The 22,567-nt window shown below is 37.3% G+C and overlaps 1 protein-coding gene across 1 annotated transcript in view; it reads left to right on the top strand.

Annotated features, from left to right (window-relative positions):
* Window positions 1-22,567, top strand: part of LEMD3 (LEM domain containing 3) — a 74,921-nt gene that overhangs the window by 24,803 nt on the left and 27,551 nt on the right. The window contains exons 2-3 of the mRNA XM_002711242.5: window positions 17,971-18,008; window positions 21,952-22,018. Of these exons, the coding sequence (XP_002711288.2) occupies window positions 17,971-18,008; window positions 21,952-22,018 (105 nt within the window). The remainder of the gene's footprint in view (window positions 1-17,970; window positions 18,009-21,951; window positions 22,019-22,567) is intronic.

A 22,567-nucleotide genomic window follows, 5' to 3' on the forward strand; every position in this document is an offset into this window, starting at 1 on the left:
AATACAAGAGAGGAAGAATTTTGGTTGAATTAGAAGAATTTTTTTCTTGGTAAGCTGCAGCGTTTAAAATTGGGGTTCTCAACAAATAAATCTTAGGTATTGAAGTGATCTTTGACCAGTTCTGTGATTTAATTTTTATTTTATTTTAAATAGATTTCATTTTTTAGAACACTTTTAAGTTCACGGCAAAATTGAGCAGCAGATACAGAGATTTCTTCACCCCTACATGTGTCCCATCTGGGTAATACAGTTGTTACAAACTGGTCAAACACATCATTTTCACCCAAAGTCTGTGATTTACATTAAGATTCTTTCTTTGTGATGTATTAGTTTGGACAAATTTATGATGACCTGTATCCACTATTAATATATACATAGTAGTTTCATTCCCCTCAAAATTTCCAATGTTCTACATTTTCATCCTCTAACTTTTAGCAACCCTTAATCTTTTTATTTTCTCTGTTTTATGTTTTGTAGAATGTTACATAGTTGTGCTCATATAGTATGTAGCCTTTTTGGACTGGTGTCTTTCACCTAGTAGTATACATTTAAGCTTCCTTCATGGTTTTTCATGATTTGATAGCTCATTTGTTTTTAGCATGAATAAATAGTCCATTATCTAGATGTAATACTATTTATCCATTCCCCTACTAAAGGGCATCTTCATTTCTTCCAAGTGTTTATAATAATAAAGCTGCTATAAACATTCGTATACAGGTTTTTTGTGCAGACATAAATTTTCACCTTTGTGTAAATAATGAGTGTGATCGCTGGATTGTCTGGGGAGAGTATGTTTAAGTTTTGTTAAGAAACCACCAAACTGTCTTCCAAAGTGGCTGTACCATTTTGCATTCCCACCAGCAATGAATGAGAGTTCCTGTTCCTCTACATCCTCGCCAGCATTTGGTGATGTCAATGTTCTGGATTTTGATCATTCTGATAGGTATGTAGTAGTATCTCATTATTTTAATTTGCATTTCCCTCATGACATATGATGTAGAGCATCTTTTGTGTGTCATTGTTTTGGTGTGATGACTGTCAAGTTCTTTGACTTTTATTGGAGTTGTTTTTGTTGAATTATAATAATTCTTTGTATATTTTTGATGAGTCCTGTACCAGATATGTCTCTTGTAATGATTTCCTGACAATCTGGCTTCTCTTTTTATTCTTTTGATGATGTCTTTAAGAGAGCTGAAAATTATAATTTGAATGAAATTCAATTTATCATTCCTTTCAAAAATCATGCCTCTAAAGTTGTATCTAAAAGTCTTTGGCAAACCTAGATTTTCTTCTTCTTCTTCTTCTTCTTTTTTTTTTTTTTTTTTTTTTGATAGGCAGAGTGGATAGTGAGAGAGAGAGACAGAGAGAAAGGTCTTCCTTTTGCCGTTGGTTCACCCTCCAATGGCCGCTGCGGCCGGCGCACCGCGCTGATCCGAAGGCAGGAGCCAGGTGCTTTTCCTGGTCTCCCATGGGGTGCAGGGCCCAAGCACTTGGGCCATCCTCCACTGCCTTCCCGGGCCACAGTAGAGAGCTGGCCTGGAAGAGGGGCAACCGGGACAGAATCCGGCACCCCGACCGGGACTAGAACCTGGTGTGCTGGCGCCACTAGGTGGAGGATTAGCCTATTGAGCTGCAGCGCTGGCCTAGATTTTCTTCTATATTATCTTCTAAGTGTTTTACAATTTTGTGTTTTACTTTTGGATCTGTGATCCATTTGGAGTTAATTATTATGAAGGTTGTAAGGTCTGTCTAGATCAAGTTTCTTTACATGTTGTGTGTGTCCAGTTCATCAAAAAGGCTACTTTGCTGCATTGTATTAACTTTGTTCCTTTGTCAAAGATCCCTTGACTATATTTATGGGGAACTCTTTCTGGGTTCTATGCTGATCTATTTTTCTATTCTTTTATCAGTACTATAAAGTTTAAATTACTGTAGCTTTAAGATAGGTCTTGAAGTTGGATACTATAGTCCTATATCTTTGTTTTTAATTATTTTAATGACTATACTATTCTGAGTCTACTGCTTTTCTCTATAAACATTGGAATCATTTTGATGATATCCATGAAATAGCTTATTGGAATTTTTTACTGAGATCACATTGAATCTATAGATGAAGTTGGAAAAACTGATATCTTGACAATATTCAGTTTTCCTGTCCACAGACGTTGACTTTTGTGTATTAGTCTTGCATCCTGCACCTTGCTGTAAGTTATTTGTCGTCAATTTCAAGAGTTTTTTTATTGACTCTTGAATTTTCTATACATATAATCAGCTGTGAACAAAATTTTCTTATCGTAGTCTGTGACTTTTCTTTCTTATTGCATTAACTAGGCTTCCACTATGTTGTAAAGTACTAATGAGAGGGGATAGCCTTGCATTATTCTTGATGTTAATGGGAAGGCTTTGAGTTTCTGTTTACTATGGTATTGACTATATGTTTTTTGGTGGGTATTCTTTATCAAGTTGAAGAAGTTTGTCTTTATTCCTGGTTTGCTGAGGGTTTTCAAATCACGAGTGAGTGTTAGATTTTTGTCAGATGCATTTTCTGCATTTTGATGTGATCATTAGATTTTTCTTCTTTACCCTGTTGATGTGATAGGTTATTACAATTGACTTTTTTTCTTTTGGACAGGTAGAGTTGATAGTGAGAGAGACAGAAAGGTCTTCCTTTACCGTTGGTTCACCCTCCAATGGCTGCTGCAGCCGGTGCACCGCGCTGATCCGAAGCCAGGAGCCAGGTGCTTCTCCTGGTCTCCCATGTGGGTGCAGGGCCCAAGTACCCGGGCCATCCTCCACTGCACTCCGAGCCACAGCAGAGAGCTGCACTGGAAGAGGGGCAACCGGGACAATATCTGGCATCCCGACTGGGACTAGAACCCGTGTGCTGGTGCTGCAGGTGGAGGATTAGCCTACTGAGCCGTGGCCCTGGCCTATAATTGACTTTTGAATTATGAACCAGCCCTACATACATAGGATACATCCTAACTGATTGTGGTGTATTATTCTTTTTATACATTGCTGTATTTGCTATTTTGTTGAAGATTTTTACATCTATGTTCATGAAATATTTGTTTATAATTTCTTGTAATGTTTTTTTCTGGCTAATGTAGCCTCATAGAATGAATTAAGAAGTATTTCCTATGCTTCTACCTTTTTTTTTGAAAGCTCTTCCTTTCTCTCTGTCTCTCTCTCGCACTGTCCACTCTGCCTGTCAAAAAAAAAAAAAAGCCGGCACCGCGGCTCACTAGGCCACGGCTCACTAGGCTAATCCTCCGCCTTGCGGCACTGGCACACCAGGTTCTAGTCCCGGTCAGGGTGCCAGATTCTGTCCCGGTTGCCCCCCTTTCAGGCCAACTCTCTGCTATGGCCCGGGAGTGCAGTGGAGGATGGTCAAAGTCCTTGGGCCCTGCACCCCATGGGAGACCAGGAAAAGCACCTGGCTCCTGGCTTCGGATCAGCGTGGTGCGCCGGCCGCAGCGGTCATTGGAGGGTGAACCAATGGCGAAAGGAAGACCTTTCTCTCTGTCTCTCTCTCTCACTGTCCACTCTGCCTGTCATAAATAAAAAAAAAAAATCAAAAAATAAAAAAATAAGAAAGCTCTTGTAAAGAATTGGTGTAAGTACTAACTTAAATTTTTGGTAGGGCTTACCAGTGAACCCATCTGGATCAGATGCATTTTGTTTTTGAAGGTTATTTTTTTTATTTATTTATTTATGCCAGGCAGAGTTAGAGAGAGAGAGAGAGAGAGAGAGAGAGAGGTCTTCCTTCCGTTGGTTCACTCCTCTAATGGCCTCTACGGCCAGTGCTGTGCCGATCCGAAGCCAGGAGCTGGGTACTTCCTCCCGGTCTCCCATGCAGGTGCAGGGGCCCAAGCACTTGAGCCATCCTCTGCTGCTCTTCCGGGCCATAGCAGAGAGCTGGACTGGAAAAGGAGCAACCAGGACTAGTACCCGGTGCCCCAACCAGAACTAGAACCCAGGGTGCCTGTGCTGCAAGCAGAGGATTAGCCAAGTGAGCCGCAGCGCCGGCCCTTTTGAAGGTTATTAATTATTGACTCAGTTGTCTCATTTCCTATGTGAGTTTTGAAAGATTTTGTCTTTCAAGCAATTTGTCTATTTATCATATTCGTGAGCATAGAGTTGTTCATAGTATTCCTTTATTATCCTTGTGATGTTCATGGGATTTAATGTCTCCTTCTATTTCTAGTGTTAGTAATTTATATCATTCTTTTGTTTTAACATGCCTAAAGGCTTATGAATTTCATCTGTCTTTTCAAAGAGCCATCTTTTAGTTTCATTGATTTTTTTCCTCTGAGTTTCCTATTTTTTTAAAATTGCATTGCTAATTCTTGTTATTTCTTTTCTTCTGTTATTTGAAAGTCAGAGTTACACAGAGAGAGGAGAGGCAGCAAGAGAGATAGAGAGAGAGAGAGAGAGGTTTTCCATCCACTGGTTCACTCCCTGACTGGCCGCAATGGCCTGAGCTGCGCTAATCTGAAGCCAGGAGCTTCATCCATGTCTCCCACGCGGGTGCAGGGGCCCAAGGACTTGGACCATCTTCTACTGCTTTCCCAGGCCACAGCAGAGAGCTGGATCAGAAGTGGAGCAGCTAGGTCTCGAACCAGTGCCCATATGGGATGCCTGCGCCCCCAGCTTCTGCCTACTTTGCATTTATTTTGCTCTTGCTAGTTTTCTAAGGTGCAGTGTTGTGATTGATTTTTATATTCTTTTCTAATGCATGCATTTGTTAGTAAATTTCCCTCTAAAACACTGATTTTACTATATCCCACATATTTTGAATAGTTATGTTTTCATTTTATTTAGTTCAAAAGATTTTAAAATTTCTCTTGATTTTATTTATTTATTTATTTTGAAGCGTGTTATTGAGAAGTGTGTTGTTTAATCTTCAAGTGTTTGAGGAATTTTCCAACTATCTTTTTTCTGTAGATCTCTGACTTAATTCGCTTGTGATCTGAAAGTCGTTACCATATGATTTTTGTTCTTTTTAAGTTTGTTAAGGTGTATTTTCTGGAATGGAGTCTGTCTTGTGAATTTCTTTGTGAACTCCAGAAGACCATGCATTGTGCTGTGGTTGGTTGTAATCTATGGATTTCATTATATCCAGTTGGCTAATGTTGTTTTTTGAGTTCAGCCATATCCTTATTAGTTTTCTGTATGCTGGCTCTTTTAATTTCTGACAGAGGGGTGCTGAAGTATCCAATTATAACGATGGGTCATCTCTTTTTTCCATTTCTGACAGAGGGGTGCTAAAGTTTCCAATTATAGTAATGGGTCATCTCTTTTTTCCTTGCAGTTCTGTTAGTGTTGACCTTGCCTGTTTTGATAGTTTGTTATTTGACACATAAACATTAAGGGTTACTTGGGAGAATCGACTCCTTTATCAATATGTAATGAATATCTCTCTCTGCTCCTGATAATTTGCCTTGATCTGAAGACTGCTGTATCTGAAATTAATGTAATTATTCTCACTTTATTATAATTAACATGGTATATCTTTCTCCATCCTTTTACTTTTAATCTATGTGAATATTGATTTCTTGTAGACATAATTGGGGCTTAATTTTTTGGTTCACTTTGATCTTTTAATTAGTGCATTTAGACTATCGATCAAAGTAATAACTGATACAGTTGGATTAGTACCTACCATAGTTATTGTTTTCTACATTGCCTCTGTTCTTTGTTCTATTTTTATTTTCCATTCTTTTCTCTTCCTTTTGTGGTTTTAATTGAGCATTTTATATGATTCCATTTTGTCTCTATGGCATTTTTTTTTAACTTGTAGCCCTGAGAATTTGCAATATACGTTTACAGCTAATCTGAAAGCGCCCTCATGTGCAGTTAATACTCCATCTCTGTTGTGACTTTTTCACAATAGGTAGCTTCAGTGATTTTGAACAGTTTTTATCTTGTAGGTACTCATTTAACTCCTCTTTTACTACTAAAGTGGCCTGTTCTTAGTACATGGCCTATGGAATAAGCTTCATAAATGCTAGTCGACTAGACTGTGATACAAAGTCTCTTACAACTTTTGTTGCTGTAGTTACAGTATGATATCAATTATTATTCTCTGGGAATGTTCATTTTTACAGTAAGCAAATGTGAGAATTTAAAATAATCACAAGGTTGAAATAAGCTGTTATGTTCTTTTTCATGTATTAAGAGAACCATATAATAAGGTGATTGGCAAGTTTGATTCTGAGTTTGACTTTTTTATTTTCTTGGACACATTGTTCTCAGCTTTCTTTATATTTTTATATTTTGATATCTACATTTTAAACCTTTTTTTGATTTTTCTTTTAAAAATCCATTTTATTTTTTAGCAATAGGTTTTTGGAAATAACGTTGAATTCTTGCCTCTGTTTAAACAATGGCAGGTGATGGGAAGTGGAGAAGCAGTTGAGTTCTTGCCCTCCTTCCTTTCTCTTTCACTGAGTATGCCTGTGTAGGTTTTTATGTTTGTACATTTGTAAATCCAGATAGGTGAGATTACAATTGCAGGTTTAATTAAGAGTAGAACAATAAAAGTAAAAGAATTTATTAAGCAGGTTTTATAGAGTAGATAGTAATGGAAGATTTTTGTTGACAAACTTCTCTATTTGTAATGCTAATTTAATCTCAATATCACAGTAATTCATTAAGCATATATTAAATGAACTGTACTGTGTGTAGAGTGAACATATATTTAATAAAGCAGTGAAGCAATTGGAGAACTTTCAGAGAGCAAATGAACAAAATGCTGTGTTACAAAAGAATGTCCTGCCTTGTTCCCCCGGTCCATTTTTAGATCAGTCTAGCTAATGGTGAAAGGCAGACGTGTTTGCCCCACAGGTGCAGCACTCTGCACTGTTGGAAACATTACACCTCACCCTTCAGAACGTCCCACCCGCTACTACCACCTTCACTTATAATTATGCTCTGTTTAAACTTTCAATGCTAGAAGGTGTGATTTGTATCTTGTTTACAAAAAGGTGAAACCCAGAGAGATAACTGATCATTCAGGTAGCTGAATTAACTAATTAGCAAACCTATTAATTAAATTAATAAATTAACTTATTTTTTTAAGATTTATTTATGTGGAAGTCAGATTTCCATAGAAAGAAGGAGACAGACACACACACACACACAGATAATGAAAGAGAGAGAAATTGTCCATCTGCTCATTTGCTCCCCATATGGCCAAAGCTTCCAGGATTGGGCCAGGCCGAATCCAGGAGATTCATCCTGGTCTCCTGCATGGGTGACAGGGATCAAACAGTTGAGCCATCTTCTGCTGCTTTTCCTAGGCACATTAGCAGGAAGCTAGATTGCAATTGGAGCAGCCAGAACACAAACTGCATCTCAGGCAGTGGCTTTACCCAGTGCACTGCAACGTTGGCCCTCAGGCAGCTGAATTTAATTCTGTAGATGACTTGAGTTTTTCTGAGATAAAAACTAAGCTTTAAGATTAAGAAATCTTTATAGTTTTAAAACTTGTGTTTGCAGAGTTGATGCCCTTTAGACTGAACTTGTGGAGGGCAAGGGTTATATATTTATTCATTTATAAATATATAGCTAGCAGAATACCTGGCATGTAGAAGGCATTTGTTCCAGTGGTACTTCAAAAAGTATGTGGAAGATGAAATTGAAAGATAAGTTTATTTTGGTGCAAAAATTCTTGAAATCCATTCATGTACATATGTTAGTGAATATTTGTGAATATTGTGAATATTCATCTGGCAGTGTGAAGCCAGCTGAAAATATTAGATGTCATATAGTACCAAATTAGAAATTATTTCTATTTATGCTGACGCCATATGTAAGTTCTATATAGGTCATCTGAATTGAGTGCCATGGCAGCAGAAAGAAGGAGATATTGAGTCTGCCTGTATAGTCTTGGGGAACTTTATATTATGATCTATCATGGAAAATTTATTCCTAGACTACGATTAGAGAACTTGGTTTGAAAAGAAGTTTTTCCTTGTCTAAAAGACTGCTGTATTCAATAATGGCAATGTTTTTTCCCTCTTACCCACATTCTTGTCATTTTATCATAAGGTTAAAGTTTTAAGGTTTAGTTGCTAGCATTGTGGTGTAATGGGTTAAGCTGCTGTATCAGAGCACTGGTTCATGTCCCAGCTGCTATGGTTCTGATCCAACTTCCTGCTAATGTGCCTGGTAAGGCAATGGGGAGGATGACCCAGGTGTTTGGACGCTTGTTATGCACATGGGAGACCCTGATGGAGTTCCACACTGCTGGTTTCAGCCAAGGCCTTGTAGCCCTTTAAAGCATCAGCTTTACCTACTATGCTACCATGCCGGCCCCTGAATCTCATTGTTTTGAATCCCAAGTATTAAACAGTATTCACCTCAAGGGAGTGACCTAACCAATTTGTGTCTCTGGACATTGTGCAAGAGAATGTCACAATTGCGAGATGCGATATCCAAGAATATAATGCAAGGCCAAGTAGAAACTTAAAGATGACACTAGTCTAAAAGTCACAATGTGTGCTTGGCATAAACCATCTAGTATAATAAATGGTGACATCTACAAACAAAATTTTTTCTTCTTTAAGAAAGTAGAAAAATATGCAGGGATTTTTTTTTCAGCTTTAGATATAAAAATACTTCTAATTAGGACTCAAAGTATTTGAAAATTGTACACATACCCCAAGTTCATCTAAAAACAATGATCATATGATGTTTGTTGTTTTTGATCAATGGATTGACACCTTCCATATATGGCTTTTAAAAGAAGATAAGCTTACTTTATTCCTAAAAAAATAAACATTGATCTCTAACCAAAACCATACACGTAGTGATTCTTATAAATTCTTGTAAATCTAAAGCTCAGCAGCAGCAGCCAGTGCCAAAAAAAAGAATTAATTTAATCAGGCAGTGGCAGTTTTCTTTCTGGTGTAAAGAGGCAGCTGCAGTGAGGAACTGGATTATTTTTTAGAGAAAGAATGAGAAATCCTTGACCCAAACACAAATCACAAAAGAGCCTGGCACATGCAAATCACTTATATATACAAATATTCAAAAATAATAACTGAAAAGCTATTACTTGCCAAGCACCAAGACAAATGGGACCAACCAGAGGTTAGAATACAGCAAATGTTACAAGGAATGAAAATATAGTGGGATAAGAGCCTCAATAGGACAACACATTATTGATAACTTGCCTTGGGATTCAGATAAATTTAAAAGCTAGATCATACAGTAAACTGCCTAATATACTTAAAATTTTAAGCATACTGAGAAAATGCTATTAAGTAGGGGTTTTCAGACAAACTCTTGAAGTCAGTGAGATAAGGACCTCAAAAGGTAATTCCAAAAACAGAGACATGAACATCTAAGAGTAATGTAATAGTGAAACACAAAGTAATATTTGTGTCTAGAGCTGCAAAAATAAGAAATAATATTCACTGAGTTTTGGCAAAACTATAGGGAGGAAATATACAGTAAAGCTTAAAATATGTATTTAATTAGTAGTTTTACTCCAAACCTAGGAAATAATTGGATAGCTATGATAGGATAATATCTGCATATCTACATGAGTAAATACATAGTTTTCATTTAGAAGAAGATAGTACAGTTACATATTTCCAGGTATGGTAAGCAGGGGACAGATCCTAACCATATTAGCAGTTGTTCGTTCTTAGATGGTATGATTACATGTGGGTATTTAAAAAACCCTTCATCTTTGCCACATCATCAGTGGCAACAAACCTTCAGTGAACAGTCTGAGAAGATGGAACCATGTATTGCATAGAGGTACCCACATCTTTAGTCAGTAAATGAACTGATTTACAAGTGGTTTTGGCAAAATCAGTAAGAAGTAGATTACTTTAACAGATAATCCTCTGCTGTTCCATCTCTTGGTAAATATGGCATCATCTGCCTGGAGGATATGATTCAAGAAATCTCTGTTGGAAAGCACTTCAAGGAAGCAAATAACTTACTGTGACACTTCAAGTTATCTTCTTCTGGCTGTTGCTGCCAACTGGGGAGTGAACCAGTGGATGAAGGAGACCTCCTATTTAGTAGAAGGTGTAGATGCTGACAACAGAGAAGAACAGTATCCACCATGATTTTTTTGTAATCTGATAAGTTAATAAACAGTGATTGCTCCCAAATTAAAAAAAATGGTTTTAATATTTACTATGAATCTTTACAGTGAAACTGAATTTGAATACATATATGTTTTTTAAGAATAATAGTGCTGGCGTTGGCGCTGTGGCATAGCTGGTAAAGCTGCCGCCTGCAGTGCCAGCATCCCATATGGGTGCTGATTTGAGTCTTGGTTGCTTCACTTCCAATCCAGTTCTCTGCTATGGCCTGGGAAACAGTAAAAGATGGCCCAAGTCCTTGGGCCCTTGCACCCATGTGGGACACACGGAAAAGCTCCTGGCTCCTGCCTTTGCATTGGCACAGCTCTGGCCATTGTGGCTAGTTGGGGAGTGAAACCAGCAGATGGAAGACCTCTCTCTCTCTCTGCCTCTCCTTCTCTCTCTGTGTAACTCTGAGTTTCAAATAAATAAATCTCTAAAAAAAATAGTGCTATGAGGACAAAATGATGTATTCTCAGTAAATTACATTCAGTGAATGTAATTTCCTTTTTAGTCAAAGGAGAGAGTTATATAATAGAGCTATAGTACTTTTCAGGCAGTGGTGAAGCTAGAAGCTGTTAGTGTAGGAGACTGCAATATCCCTTCAGGCTTTTATTTGTTCAGCATATACTTAGCACCTAATAATTACAGGGCATTGAGATAGGTAGAGATTTTGCAGTTTTGGGACAAATAAACTATCAAATATGAAATTATAATAAAGGGTACTAAAGATGCTGTGAGCATAAATACTTAGTGGTTTTGCAAAGAGGAAAGCCATAATAAACTGCAGGAGGCAGTTAGCATCTTTCATGGGTGTGGCATAGCTGCAAACTGGACTTTCAAGACAGAATGAAGAAGGAAGACATTTAGGTTTGAAGATGACCAGAGAAACAAAAAGACTCAGCATTTTCCTGGGAGAATATCTTTGTGTACATATACAGAACAGAGGAATGTTGTAGCAGACTGAAGCTGGTTGTGTTGATCCAGAGGAAACACCTGGATGTACTATTGTCTAGTTTTCTGGGTCATGAATAGTGGATCATTTATTCTCTAATTGCCTAGGACTCTTCAGTCAGAAAGTAAGGTGCCCTTTGTTACATGTGCTTTTCTTTTAAAGCATGATCTAGATAACATACCCTCCCAACTCTCTGAGTAAAAACATTAAAACTTGGGGGCCAACATTGTGGTATTGTAGAGTAAGTCACTGCCTGCAATGCTGGCATTCCATATCAGAATTCGAGTTTGAGTTTTTTTTTTGTTGTTGTTGTTGTTGTTGTTTTTTTGAGTCCCAGCTATTCTGCTTCTGATTGACCTTCCTGCTAATGTGCCTGGGAAGGCAGTTGGAGATAGTCCAAGTCCTTGAGCTGCTGCCACCCATGGGAGAGACCAGGGTGGACTTTTTGGCTCTTGATTTTCACCCTGGCCCAAACCTGGCTGTTGGAGCTATTGAGTACTGAACCAGCAGATGGAAGATTGATGTCTCTTTCTTTCTCTCTGACAGTTTCCCTTTCAACAACATACATTTTAAATATATATTAATAATATAAAAATATATTACCTTATATATAAACATAAATAAATGCTCAGGGACCTAAATAGACATTTTTCAAAAGAGGAAATCCAGATGGTCAACAGACACATGAAAATATGTTGGATCACTAGCCATCAGGGAAATGCAAATCAAAACCATAGTGAGGTTTCACCTCACCCTGGTTAGAATGGCTTACATACAGAAATCTACCAACAACAGATGCTGGGGAGGATTTGGGGGAAAAGGCTCACTAATGCACTGTTGGGAATGCAAACTGGTAAGGCCACTATGGAAGACAGTTTGGAGATTCCTCAGAAACCTGAGTATAGCCCTACCGCATGACCCAGCCATCCCACTCCTTGGAATTTACCCAAAGGAAATTAAATTGGCAAATAAAAGAACTGTCTGCACCTCAGTTTATGCAGCTCAGTTCACGATAGCTAAGACATGGAATCAACCTAAATGCCCATCAACAGAAGACTAAGAAATTATGGGTATGTACTCTATAGAATACTATACAGCAGTTAAAAAAATGAAATCCAGTCATTTGCAACAAAATGGAGGAATCTGGAAAACATCATGCTGAGTGAGATAAGCCAGTCCCAAAGGAATAGATATGATATGTTCTCCCTGATCTGTGACAACTGAGGACCTAAAAGGAAACCTGTAAAAGTGAAACGGACACTATGAGAAGCAATGACTTGATCAGTCCTTATCCTGACTGTCGAGGAACAACTTACTACCTCATTCCTTTTAGTATTTTTTTGTTCTACTTAATACCATTGGTTGAACTCTTTAATTAACACACAGTTATTCTTAGGCGTTTAAAATTAACTGAAAAGTGATCTCTGTTAAATATAAGAGTGGGAATAAGAGAGGAGATGTACAGTTAGGCACATGCTCACTCGGACTTAGCCCTAATGGTAGAGCTAGAAACGTGCCAGGGGATTCCAATTCAATCCCATCAAGGTGGCATGTACCAATGCCATGTAACTAGTCAAAGTGATCAGTTTCAGTTCATAATTGATCATAATGATAGGACTAAGAGTCAAAGGGATCACATAAACAAGACTAGTGTCTGCAAATACTAACCGAATTAAAAAGGATCGAACAATCCAACATGGGAAGCGGGATACACAGCAGACTCAGAACGGCAGATGTCTTAAACAGCACTCTGGCCTCATAATCAGCCCTTAAGGCACTCGGATCTGGCTAAAAAGCCCATGAGAGTATTTCAGGCATGGAAAGCCAAGACACTCTGGCCAAAAAAAAATGACCTAAATGAAAGATCTCTGTGAGTGAGATCCCAGTGGGAAGAACGGGCCATCAAAGAAGGAGGTACCTTTCTCTGAAGGGAGGAGAGAACTTCCACTTTGACTGTGGCCTTGTCTAAATAAGACTGGAGTTTGTGAACTCAAGAGACTTCCATAGCCTTGGCTGCTCATGACAAGAGCCTCAAGTGATTACTGACATCATAAATAAGAGTGTCAGTTGTTAAATCAACAACTGAGTCACTGCATGTAGGATCTCTGTCCTTAATGTCTTGTACTGTGCGAATTAACAGTAAAACTACTACTACTCAAACAGTACTCTATACTTTGTGTGTCTGTGTGGGTGCAGTCTGTTGAAATCTTTACTTAGTATATACGGAGTTGATCTTCTGTAAATAAAGATAATTGAAAATCGATGAAGAATGGGATGGGAGAGGGAGCGGGAGATGGGATGGTTGCAGGTGGGAGGGAGGTTATGGAGGAAAAAGCTGCTATAATCCAAAAGTTGTACTTTCAAAATTTATATTTATTAAAAGTTGAAAAAAACTTTTTAAAAAATGTTCAAGGTCCTAAAAAATCTCCTTGTTGAGTCTTTCATAGTTGCTAACTCCTGGCTTTGGTCTGGCCTGGTGCTGCCTTGTTAGGGACATTTGAGGAGTGGACCAGCAGTTATAAGATTATTGCTTTGTGTCTTGCTGTTTCTGTGTCTTTCAAACAAATAAAATAAATCATGAATGTTTTCTAGGTAAGTAAGTACCACATTATAAGAATTAGTTCTTTGAAGCAAAATTTGATGGGCAGTCTTGGAAGACTTGGAGGGATCTAATTAAACATTCTAGGAAATTGATATTTGCAGTCAAGATAGTTTAATGAGAAGAGAAGTCAGAATATTCAATGGCTGGCGCCGTGGCTCCCTTGGATAATCCTCCACCTGCGGCGCCAGCACCCCGGGTTGTAGTCCCAGTTGTGGTGCCAAGTACTAGTCCCGGTTGCTCCTCTTCCAGTCAAGCTTTCTGCTGTGGCCGGGGAAGGCAGTGGAGGATGACCCAAGTGCTTGGGTCCCTGCACCTCCATGGGAGACCAGGAGGAAGTACCCGGCTCCTGGCTTCGGATCGGTGCAGCTCCGGCTGTAGTGCCATTTGGGGGGTTAACCAACTGAAGGGAGACCTTTCTGTTTCTCTCTAACTGTCTATAACTCTCTCTGTCTCTCTCATGGTCTAAGTCTGCCTGGCAAAAAATAATAATAATAAAATTCAAGTCATTTACAGAGAAAAATTTTACATTTGAGGCTATGATCTTTTATTTCAGTTCCTCATAAACTTTTTTGAAGTACCCTTTATTTGACATTTGAAGTAATCTGAACAAGTAAATTGAAGAAGAAATGGTAAAGTAGGAGAATTTGAAGACAAGCAGTAATGAGAAGCTGTGGAGGCTGCAGGGTAAAAAACAGGACAATAACAGTTTAAAAATGGCTTAATGTTGTCTCTTTAGGGGATGGAAGACTAAATCGTTAAAATATTTTATTTGAGAGACAGCCAAGATGGGGGTGTGTGTATATATAGAGAGAAGGGGGGGAGGGAGGGAGAGAGCGGGAGAGGGAGATAGAGATTTATATATAGAGAGATCTTTCATCCTGTAGCTGGACGTTGGCCAGGCTGAAGCCAGGAGCCTGAACCCCATCTGGGTCTCCCATATGGGTGGCAGGGATCCAAGTACTTGAGCCATCATCTGCTGCCTTCTAGGATGTGCATTAGTAGGAAGCTGGATCAGAAGTAGAGGAGCCAGGTCTCAAACCAGGACAGTTCCTGTTGGAATGTGGGTATCCCAGGCAGCAATTTAACCATGGAATCTAAAAGTCCCCTTTTCCCATGGAAGAATAACTTTCAAAGTACTATTATATTGCTTGAGGACAGGGTTTAAGACCTGTGCTTCACTGTGAGGTCTCCCTAGAAAAGAGACTGAATAATACATAAAGTGGCAATTTTTTTGCTGGGAGATTTTTTTTAAAGACTTATTTTTATTTATTTGAAACACAGAGTTACAGAGAGAGGGAGAGGGAGAGTGTCTTCTATCCCTTGGTTCACTTAGGCCGCAATAGCCAGAGCTGAGCTTATCTGAAGCCAGGGGCCAGGAGCTTCTTATGGTTCTCCCATATGGGTGCAGGAGCCCAAAGACTTGGGCCATCCTCCATTGCTGCTGGGAGCTAGATTGGAAGTGGAACAGCCAGGACTTAAACAGGCTGTAGGCCAGGGCTTTAATCTGCTACACCATAGTGCTGGCCCCTTGGGGGATGTTTTTAAAATAAGATTTCTACAATTGCCTAATTAGAAGGAGTGGTTTACAGAAACTAGAGGGTTTTCAGTTTGATATGTTGTTTTTGATTAGAGTTTCCTTCTAAAACTTAGCCTTAATAGTAAATTTTACTTCTTTTAATTTATAGATCTATTATTTTAATAGGTAATGATTATCATAGGCATATGGGGAAATTTTTTTCAACAGGAGATGTGTGGGCAGAAAGCATTCTCTTGGTTTTTTTGTATGTGTTGTAGTCTCAGTTATCTTCATATGTTAGGTAAGAGACAAATCTGGAAGGATACAATGTGCAGAGTAATGTTCTTCATCAGAATTATTATTCTCTTTAGCCTTCTCTGTGTTATCCAGTCCCTCTCCTTCCCAATTGCCCGGAACATACCCCCTCCAGCTTCCTTTAGAACTTAATAGGAAAAATCACGATTGACACTATTCAAGCCCTAATTATATGTCCAGTACCATGGGTGACTCCAGGCATACAAATGCATATAATGCACCATCCTATTTTAAGAAACTCTCAGGGGCGCAGTAGGTTAATCCTCTGCCTGTGGCACTGGCATTCCATATAGGCGCCAGTTCTAGTCTCGGCTGCTCTTCTTCTGAACCAGCTCTCTGCTATGGCCTGGGAAAGCAGAAGGTGGCCCAAGTGCTTGGGCCCCTGCACCTATGTCGGAGACCCGAAATAATCTCCTGGTTTGGATCCGCCCAGCTCTGGCTGTTGTGGCGGTTTGGGGAGTGAACCAGCGGATAGAAGACCTTTCTCTCTGTCTTGCCCTTTCACTGTCTGTAACTCTACCTCTCAAATAAAGAAAATTAAAAAAAAGAAAAGAAACTTTAAGTAGAGCAGTCTGGTGGTAGGACATTCATAATTTATAGCTGTGCTTTTATATAGATTTGAAGAACTGGAAAAATAATTTTACATGCAACCAATATAGTAATGCTAGTATGGCTTTTCTTCATAGACATTTAAACCCTGTTTTTTTAGAACTGGATATGTTTTCAAGAACTATTCTTATAAAGAGCAAATAAACCTCTTGCTAAAGTACTTACTAAAAATACTTTTTACTTTTAAAAGTATTTTTCCAGTTTGTAAGGCCACCACAAAACACCAAACACTGGAGTTAAGGGAAAGGTTTATTGTTGGGTGGGGGAAGCCTGATGGGTTGGAGGGAAGGAGCAAAGAAGAAAGAGAGCAGGTGTACAGGAAGCAGGTCCTGTTATACCTTTGCAGGGTGGGGGGATACAGAGAAGTAGGAGCGGGGCATCCCATTAGGGTAGGGTGTGGAGCTGACACCTGTGGTTGGGCCATCTAGTCACCTGGTGGCAAGGGCTAGAGCCTAGGATGGTAGCATGTGTCATGCCACAGACGAGACTGTGCCATTTTAACAATTTATTGTAAGTTAATTCACAAGGTAAATTTGGTAGTATATAATTTTATTAAACTATATTAAAAAGTATCTTTTTAAAGTCCATATTTTCCAGTTTTTAACATTTTATTTTAATTCTGTTATGTCTTCTTCCTGTTCATTGAGTACTTTTTTCCATCATTGAAAAATTTTTCCTTCCCAGCATTACAACCATTTTGTTGTCTAAGCAAGTGTTGTCTGAAAAATCATTAACAAAATACCTTTTGATAACAGGATACATTTTTTTTCTTGCTTTTTAAAATTGTATCTTGTTAAACTGTTCTCTTACATGAACTTTCTTAGAATCAGGCAGTTCCTTGTTCCTATGGGACTTCCTGTTTTCTCAAATAAAAATAGAAAAGCATCTCAAAAAGGAAACCTGCTCAGTGTGAACAACTTTGTAAAATCTTAGTCTTAGTTATGGCCTGGATTATGCTGATCTACAATCTGTATAAAAATAAGTTTCAGTTATCTGAAAGTTTGAGTATTTTTGCATGTAATAACAAAGTAAAAAAGATAAGGAGAAGTTTCAAATAATAATCATGAAAGAGCCTATAAATTCATCCACAAACTTGTTTGTATCTTTTTTAAGAGAGTTGGAGTATGGGTTTGGATAGAAAGTGAATCCTTTCCTTATTTTGTAATGTTTTATTGGAAATTTGCAGTTGTTTAATACTGAGATTAAATCTTAGCTACTTTGTGTTTTTTTCTTGCCACTTTTCCAGATGTTAGCAAGGATTAGGAAGGTGAGTTTTTTCTTAATCATTAGAAGTCAGAATTGTAAATAAGCCAATTTTAAAGCATCTTGTAGATTTCCTCAAATAGTTAACTACTTTTGGTCTATATTTTGAAAAATTAAGGTGGGAACAAATGATGGTATTTATGAACTATAACAATGGTATTGTGGAGTAAATATTAAGTACTTGACACCATGTCAAGCATTTTACATGGTTTATCTCATTCAGTCCTCACAGCTGCTCTATTATAAGGTAGGTATCATTGTTATCCCTCCTTTATAGAAGCAACTGAGTTCAAGAGGCTAAGTAGATGTTAGTTCTGAGGAACTCGCTAGTAAATGGTGGAGCTGAGACTTGAACTTAGCCCCTCTAACACCCAAGCACCTGCTCTAAATGATTCAAAATCAAAGTGAGAATTATCAGTACGGTGAGTCTGAAAAATGACTTCCTCAACCTTTACTCTTATCAGTTTCTTTATATTTTGTTTGCATATTTACACGCAGTTTTAGCATAGAACGTGCTGGCATTTCAAAGGACTTGTTAGTGGATTCTAATTCTTATTCTTAAGTGACTCTAATAGTTTTCTCTTTTTCTTTTCCTTGATAGTAAAAAAACCCTTTGATGAAGCATTTGGAAAAATACAAGTAAGTAAAAGATAATACTGATATTTTATGTCATATGATATAATACTGACAGTACTGCTATTTTGTTTTATATGATAAAAATAGAATAACTTGAAATAATTTTTAAGCTTCTTTTAGACTGAAATAGTTAATTTTTATACTCTGAATATTCTTTAACTGTATTTGTACACAATTAAATACACAGATTTTTTTTGCTGGAGAACTGAACTGTTGTGTGACTTTAATGTAAAAGCCAACTGTCAGGTAAAATGGAAGAGGAATGACATCTGTGGCTCTGGTTCTGCAGTTAAGAAAAATTTGCTGTTGTCTTAAGTTGTTGGGTACCGTAGCAATTTTTGTCTTCTTTGCTTTCATCTTGTCTCTTTTGGGACGTTTTGCACATTGGTATGCCTGTTCAACCACCAGAAAGAAGAAAGACAAAGTATTTAGAAAGGATGCATTCCTTAGGCTACCTGTTTAAAATTTCTTTTGTTTTTAAAGATCCTATAATTTTAACCTTAAATTTTACTTAGCATGAAAACATTTTTTCATTTAAGATCATTTTAGGCACTTTGAAGATTAAGATATTTCTTTGGTAATATTTTTATTATCCAGACTGACAGTTTGTATAGGCCTGCATAGAAAACATTATTTTATACTAAAGTGTGTGAAAATATGTAATCAGATTCTCAGAGTAATAGATTATATTGTTACAGTGGAACTTTGAAATAATTATATGCATATAATTCCATTGTGATATTCGTCTTAAAATTGATTTTATCCCCTGCAATATTAAGTATAGTGCTGCTATGACACCATAATTAAAATTTACTGCAGTATCTTTCTGAACATTGAAAATTCAACACTAACTTCATCTGTATCATTTTCTCTATGGGAGAAACTGAAGTTCTCAACCTCTAAATAATAATAATAATAATTAAAATGAAGATAATTTCATCTCACTTAATATTAAGTAATTATTCCTTGCCAACCACTGTGCTGAGTATTTAAAATCATTATCATTTAATCAAAGTCATGATACAAGGAGTTAAAAATGTTTTTGGAGAAAAGGTTGATTGAGGATAGAAGAGGGAAATATTAAAAGGTGGTATAAGAGAAAATTTGGTAGAGTCCACCTACAGGTTTTTTTTCACCCCCAAGAATAAAAATTTGCTTTAGAAAATGTGTTGGTAAATGATAGTATGGACCTTACTAAAATAGATGGAAGGTAGCTAATTGAAAATATGAAATTATTTTTGTTTAATGAAAAGTTACTTGAAAGCTTACTTTAAATATGTATTTATTTGTGGATCATTAACCAGTTTGCACAGCAGTTAGGAAAGCCAGTTGTTAGACACACTTCAAGCTGAAATCCTGGGAGACAGTTTGAAAGGCATTCAGAATAAAAGAATGTAATAAAATTGTAAACTAATAAGAAAGTAGCTTTAAAAGTTGATTTGTATACTTTTCAAATGTATTGCTAGGTCAGTGAAACTGGTACTAAAGATAACTGAACCAAAGTCTTTCTATTTTTTTCTTAAAATTGATTTGTTCATTTAATAACATGGAAACCTATTTAGATCATATTTTATTTAGTCATTTGGATAGCACTTGAGGCCGTCATATTTTTTATATATTATCATTGAGCCTTTGGATGCTTAAATTTGTTATATGAGTAGGGTGCAGTATGTATGTTATCCACTATAAGGTCCAGTTTCATCTTATTTCTATTTTACTTATCTAGCCCATTGTAAAGATGTAGTCCTAGGGAACAGGTGCTCAGTGTTCAAATTTTTTTTTTTTGGGGGGGGGTGTTAAAGATTTATTTATTTATTTGAAAGTCAGAGTTACACAGAGAGTTTAGAGGCAGAGAGAGAAAGGGGGCGGGGGGGAAGAGAGGTCTTCCATCTGCTGGTTCACTCACCAGATGGCCACAACGGCTGGAGGTGCGCCGATCCAAAGCCAGGAGCCAGGAGCTTCTTCCAGGGTCTTCCACGCGGATGCAGGGGCCCAAGGACTTGGGCCATCTTCTACTGCCCTCCCAGGCCACAGCAGAGAGCTGGATGGGAAATGGAGCAGCCGGGCCTCAAACTGGCACCCACATGGGATGCCGGTGCTTCAGGCCAGGGCATCAACCCACTGTGCCACAGCGCCAGCCCCAAATTTTGTTTTTGAATGGGGAGTGAAGACGGGCAGTCTATTTTAGCTTCAACATTTTCAGTTACTTTAATCCTGTAGCTTAATCAGGCTGACCTTGGTTTTATTTATCAAGTTCATAACCTACAGTACTTTTGGGACTCGTTGACTATATTTATTAAAAAGGATTTTGGTTGACTGTATCACAAATGCATAGCTTTCAGATCTTGAATTTCATCCCTCATTCTTTTGATGTCTGGTTTTTGCAGTTTGGATTTTATAATCTTATGTCAAGATAAGGAATGCTTTATTCAGAATTTGAGATAGAGTTGAGGAAAACAATAGAGTTGGAAGGCGATGGTCAGCTGAGGAATAAGTAACTGCCTCTGTGGACCATCTGCCATAAACACAGAGACTTTGGTGGGTAGGATCTCAGAGCCTTTGATTAGTTTTCTTCTTCCTGGTGTCACTATTAAAGCTGCACTGACAAAAACATTGCACCCATAGTGTGCAAATATGTTCTCTTCTTTTCCTGAGCATGCAACATGAAAACAAATGAATGCAGTTGCATGTCATTACACATAAATATTTTCCAGCCTTTTATATCTTGCCCGAATGTGCTTCATGGTCATATTCATCCAATAATTCTGTTTTGTTAGATGCTTCAGGAAGAAAGGAAATAATAAAGGTAGCATTCCCAGATTAATCATAAATTTATTTCAGATTGTGTGATAAGCTATTACCCTCTCTACTTCTTGCTCTCGCTCATTGCTTATATTGTTCCTTCTTAATCGCAGTTGCACTTAAATTGAGGCAATATGCTTAGGACTATACCATTGCAATAGTCTCCTTTCTGTACTTTTTTCATACAGTTATTTTTGCTTCCAGGCCACCCTTTATATTACAGTAGAGTAATATTCTGGTTGTACAAGTCTGTTTCACTTTCTTTATCCACAGTTTTTAGAATGCAGTCGAACTCTCTGTCTTGGTATCTAGGGCTCTCTGACAGTTAATTTCAAATCCCTTTTCCAGTGGTTTGCCAAGTCAGACTAGGGTACTGGTTTTATAAGAAATATAACCAATGCTTTCATTCCTTCACATTCTTGCTCATGCTTCTGCCTTGGAAAGCTAGTCAGTTCTATTCTTTTTGTGAGACCACCTCAAATATTTTCTGTTCTATAAATGGATCTCCCCTTTTCTGCTTCTGTATTTGCATTATTCTTTGTAACTGGAAAATAGACTTAATATACTTTTTTTTTAACCTCGAGAACAAGAATAATCTTTTTCACTGGTCTCTCACTTTGCTAAGAGAACAGAACTCCTGGTAGGTAGATTTTAATGTTTGTTTCCCTTTAATGGTTTATAAGTTTATAAATAGCCACCTTGAGAAGGATGAATTACCAACCAAAGTGTCAATACTAATTCCCTTAGTTTTATGTGGTTTAGTCAGATTAAAACATGGAGGGCTATCTTAATGAAGACAGTAGTCTTGTAAGACCAGCGTATGTAAGCATGCACTGTACAGAGGGTGTTTCGGAGCATTGCTTTGGTGGTTGGGGGAGTTTATTGTGTATGAGACTTGTTTTTAACCACTAACCTTAGTGTCAATTTCTTGATCATCCTCAAGAAAGTAAAATATTTAGAGAGATAATTTAGATCCTTAGATTAAGATTCCTTAAATTATGGTGACCATTATTTAAATAAGTTTATTTTTCTGATTAGATAAGCTCTATTGTTTCAAATTCATTTGCTGATTTTCTTTTTGAATAATTATTTGGTACATTTTTCTTAGAATTTGGTATTTCATGTTAACTTCTTTTAATTTTAGGAAAGTGAAAAAAATCTTATTATGAGCTCATTATACAAGCTTCATGATCGATTGGCACAGCTTGCAGGTAATTGTTTAACATTTGTTGTCTCAAAATGTTTTGAAAAATTAATTTGCATATATAGCATGTTGTGTCTGTAGAAATAGTCTCTCTTCAAGTCTAGTGTTATATTTATGGAATATATTGATATAGATATATTGATTTTAATAAGGGTCTTTTTGCTGCCTACCATATATATTAGATGTAATGTGTGTGCGTATTATACCGTGCAATATAATTTTAAAATCAGCCAGCTTTCTCTATTGAATTAATAGTAACAGAAATTCTGAAAACTTAATTATCAACTAAGAAGTGATTGGGTAAGAAATGATTAACTAAAATCCGAAAGTGGAGTTTGGTTTTTTTTGTTTGTTTGTTTTTGGTGGTTGAATAGACATAATTCCCTTGGATAAAGTGTATATTCTTCTAGATTTTCCTTTCCTGATTCACTGATTTTTTCCTTACATTCTGTTCTTGGTAAATCTTTGAGAGCTCTCAGGTATCATTACATCTGTGATTATAATAATGTATTATAGATGAATTGGTATCACTTTTAGCAACTATAAGACACAGTAC

Source organism: Oryctolagus cuniculus, chromosome 11 (assembly GCF_964237555.1).
Source record: "Oryctolagus cuniculus chromosome 11, mOryCun1.1, whole genome shotgun sequence".
NCBI classification, from domain to species: Eukaryota; Metazoa; Chordata; class Mammalia; order Lagomorpha; family Leporidae; genus Oryctolagus; species Oryctolagus cuniculus.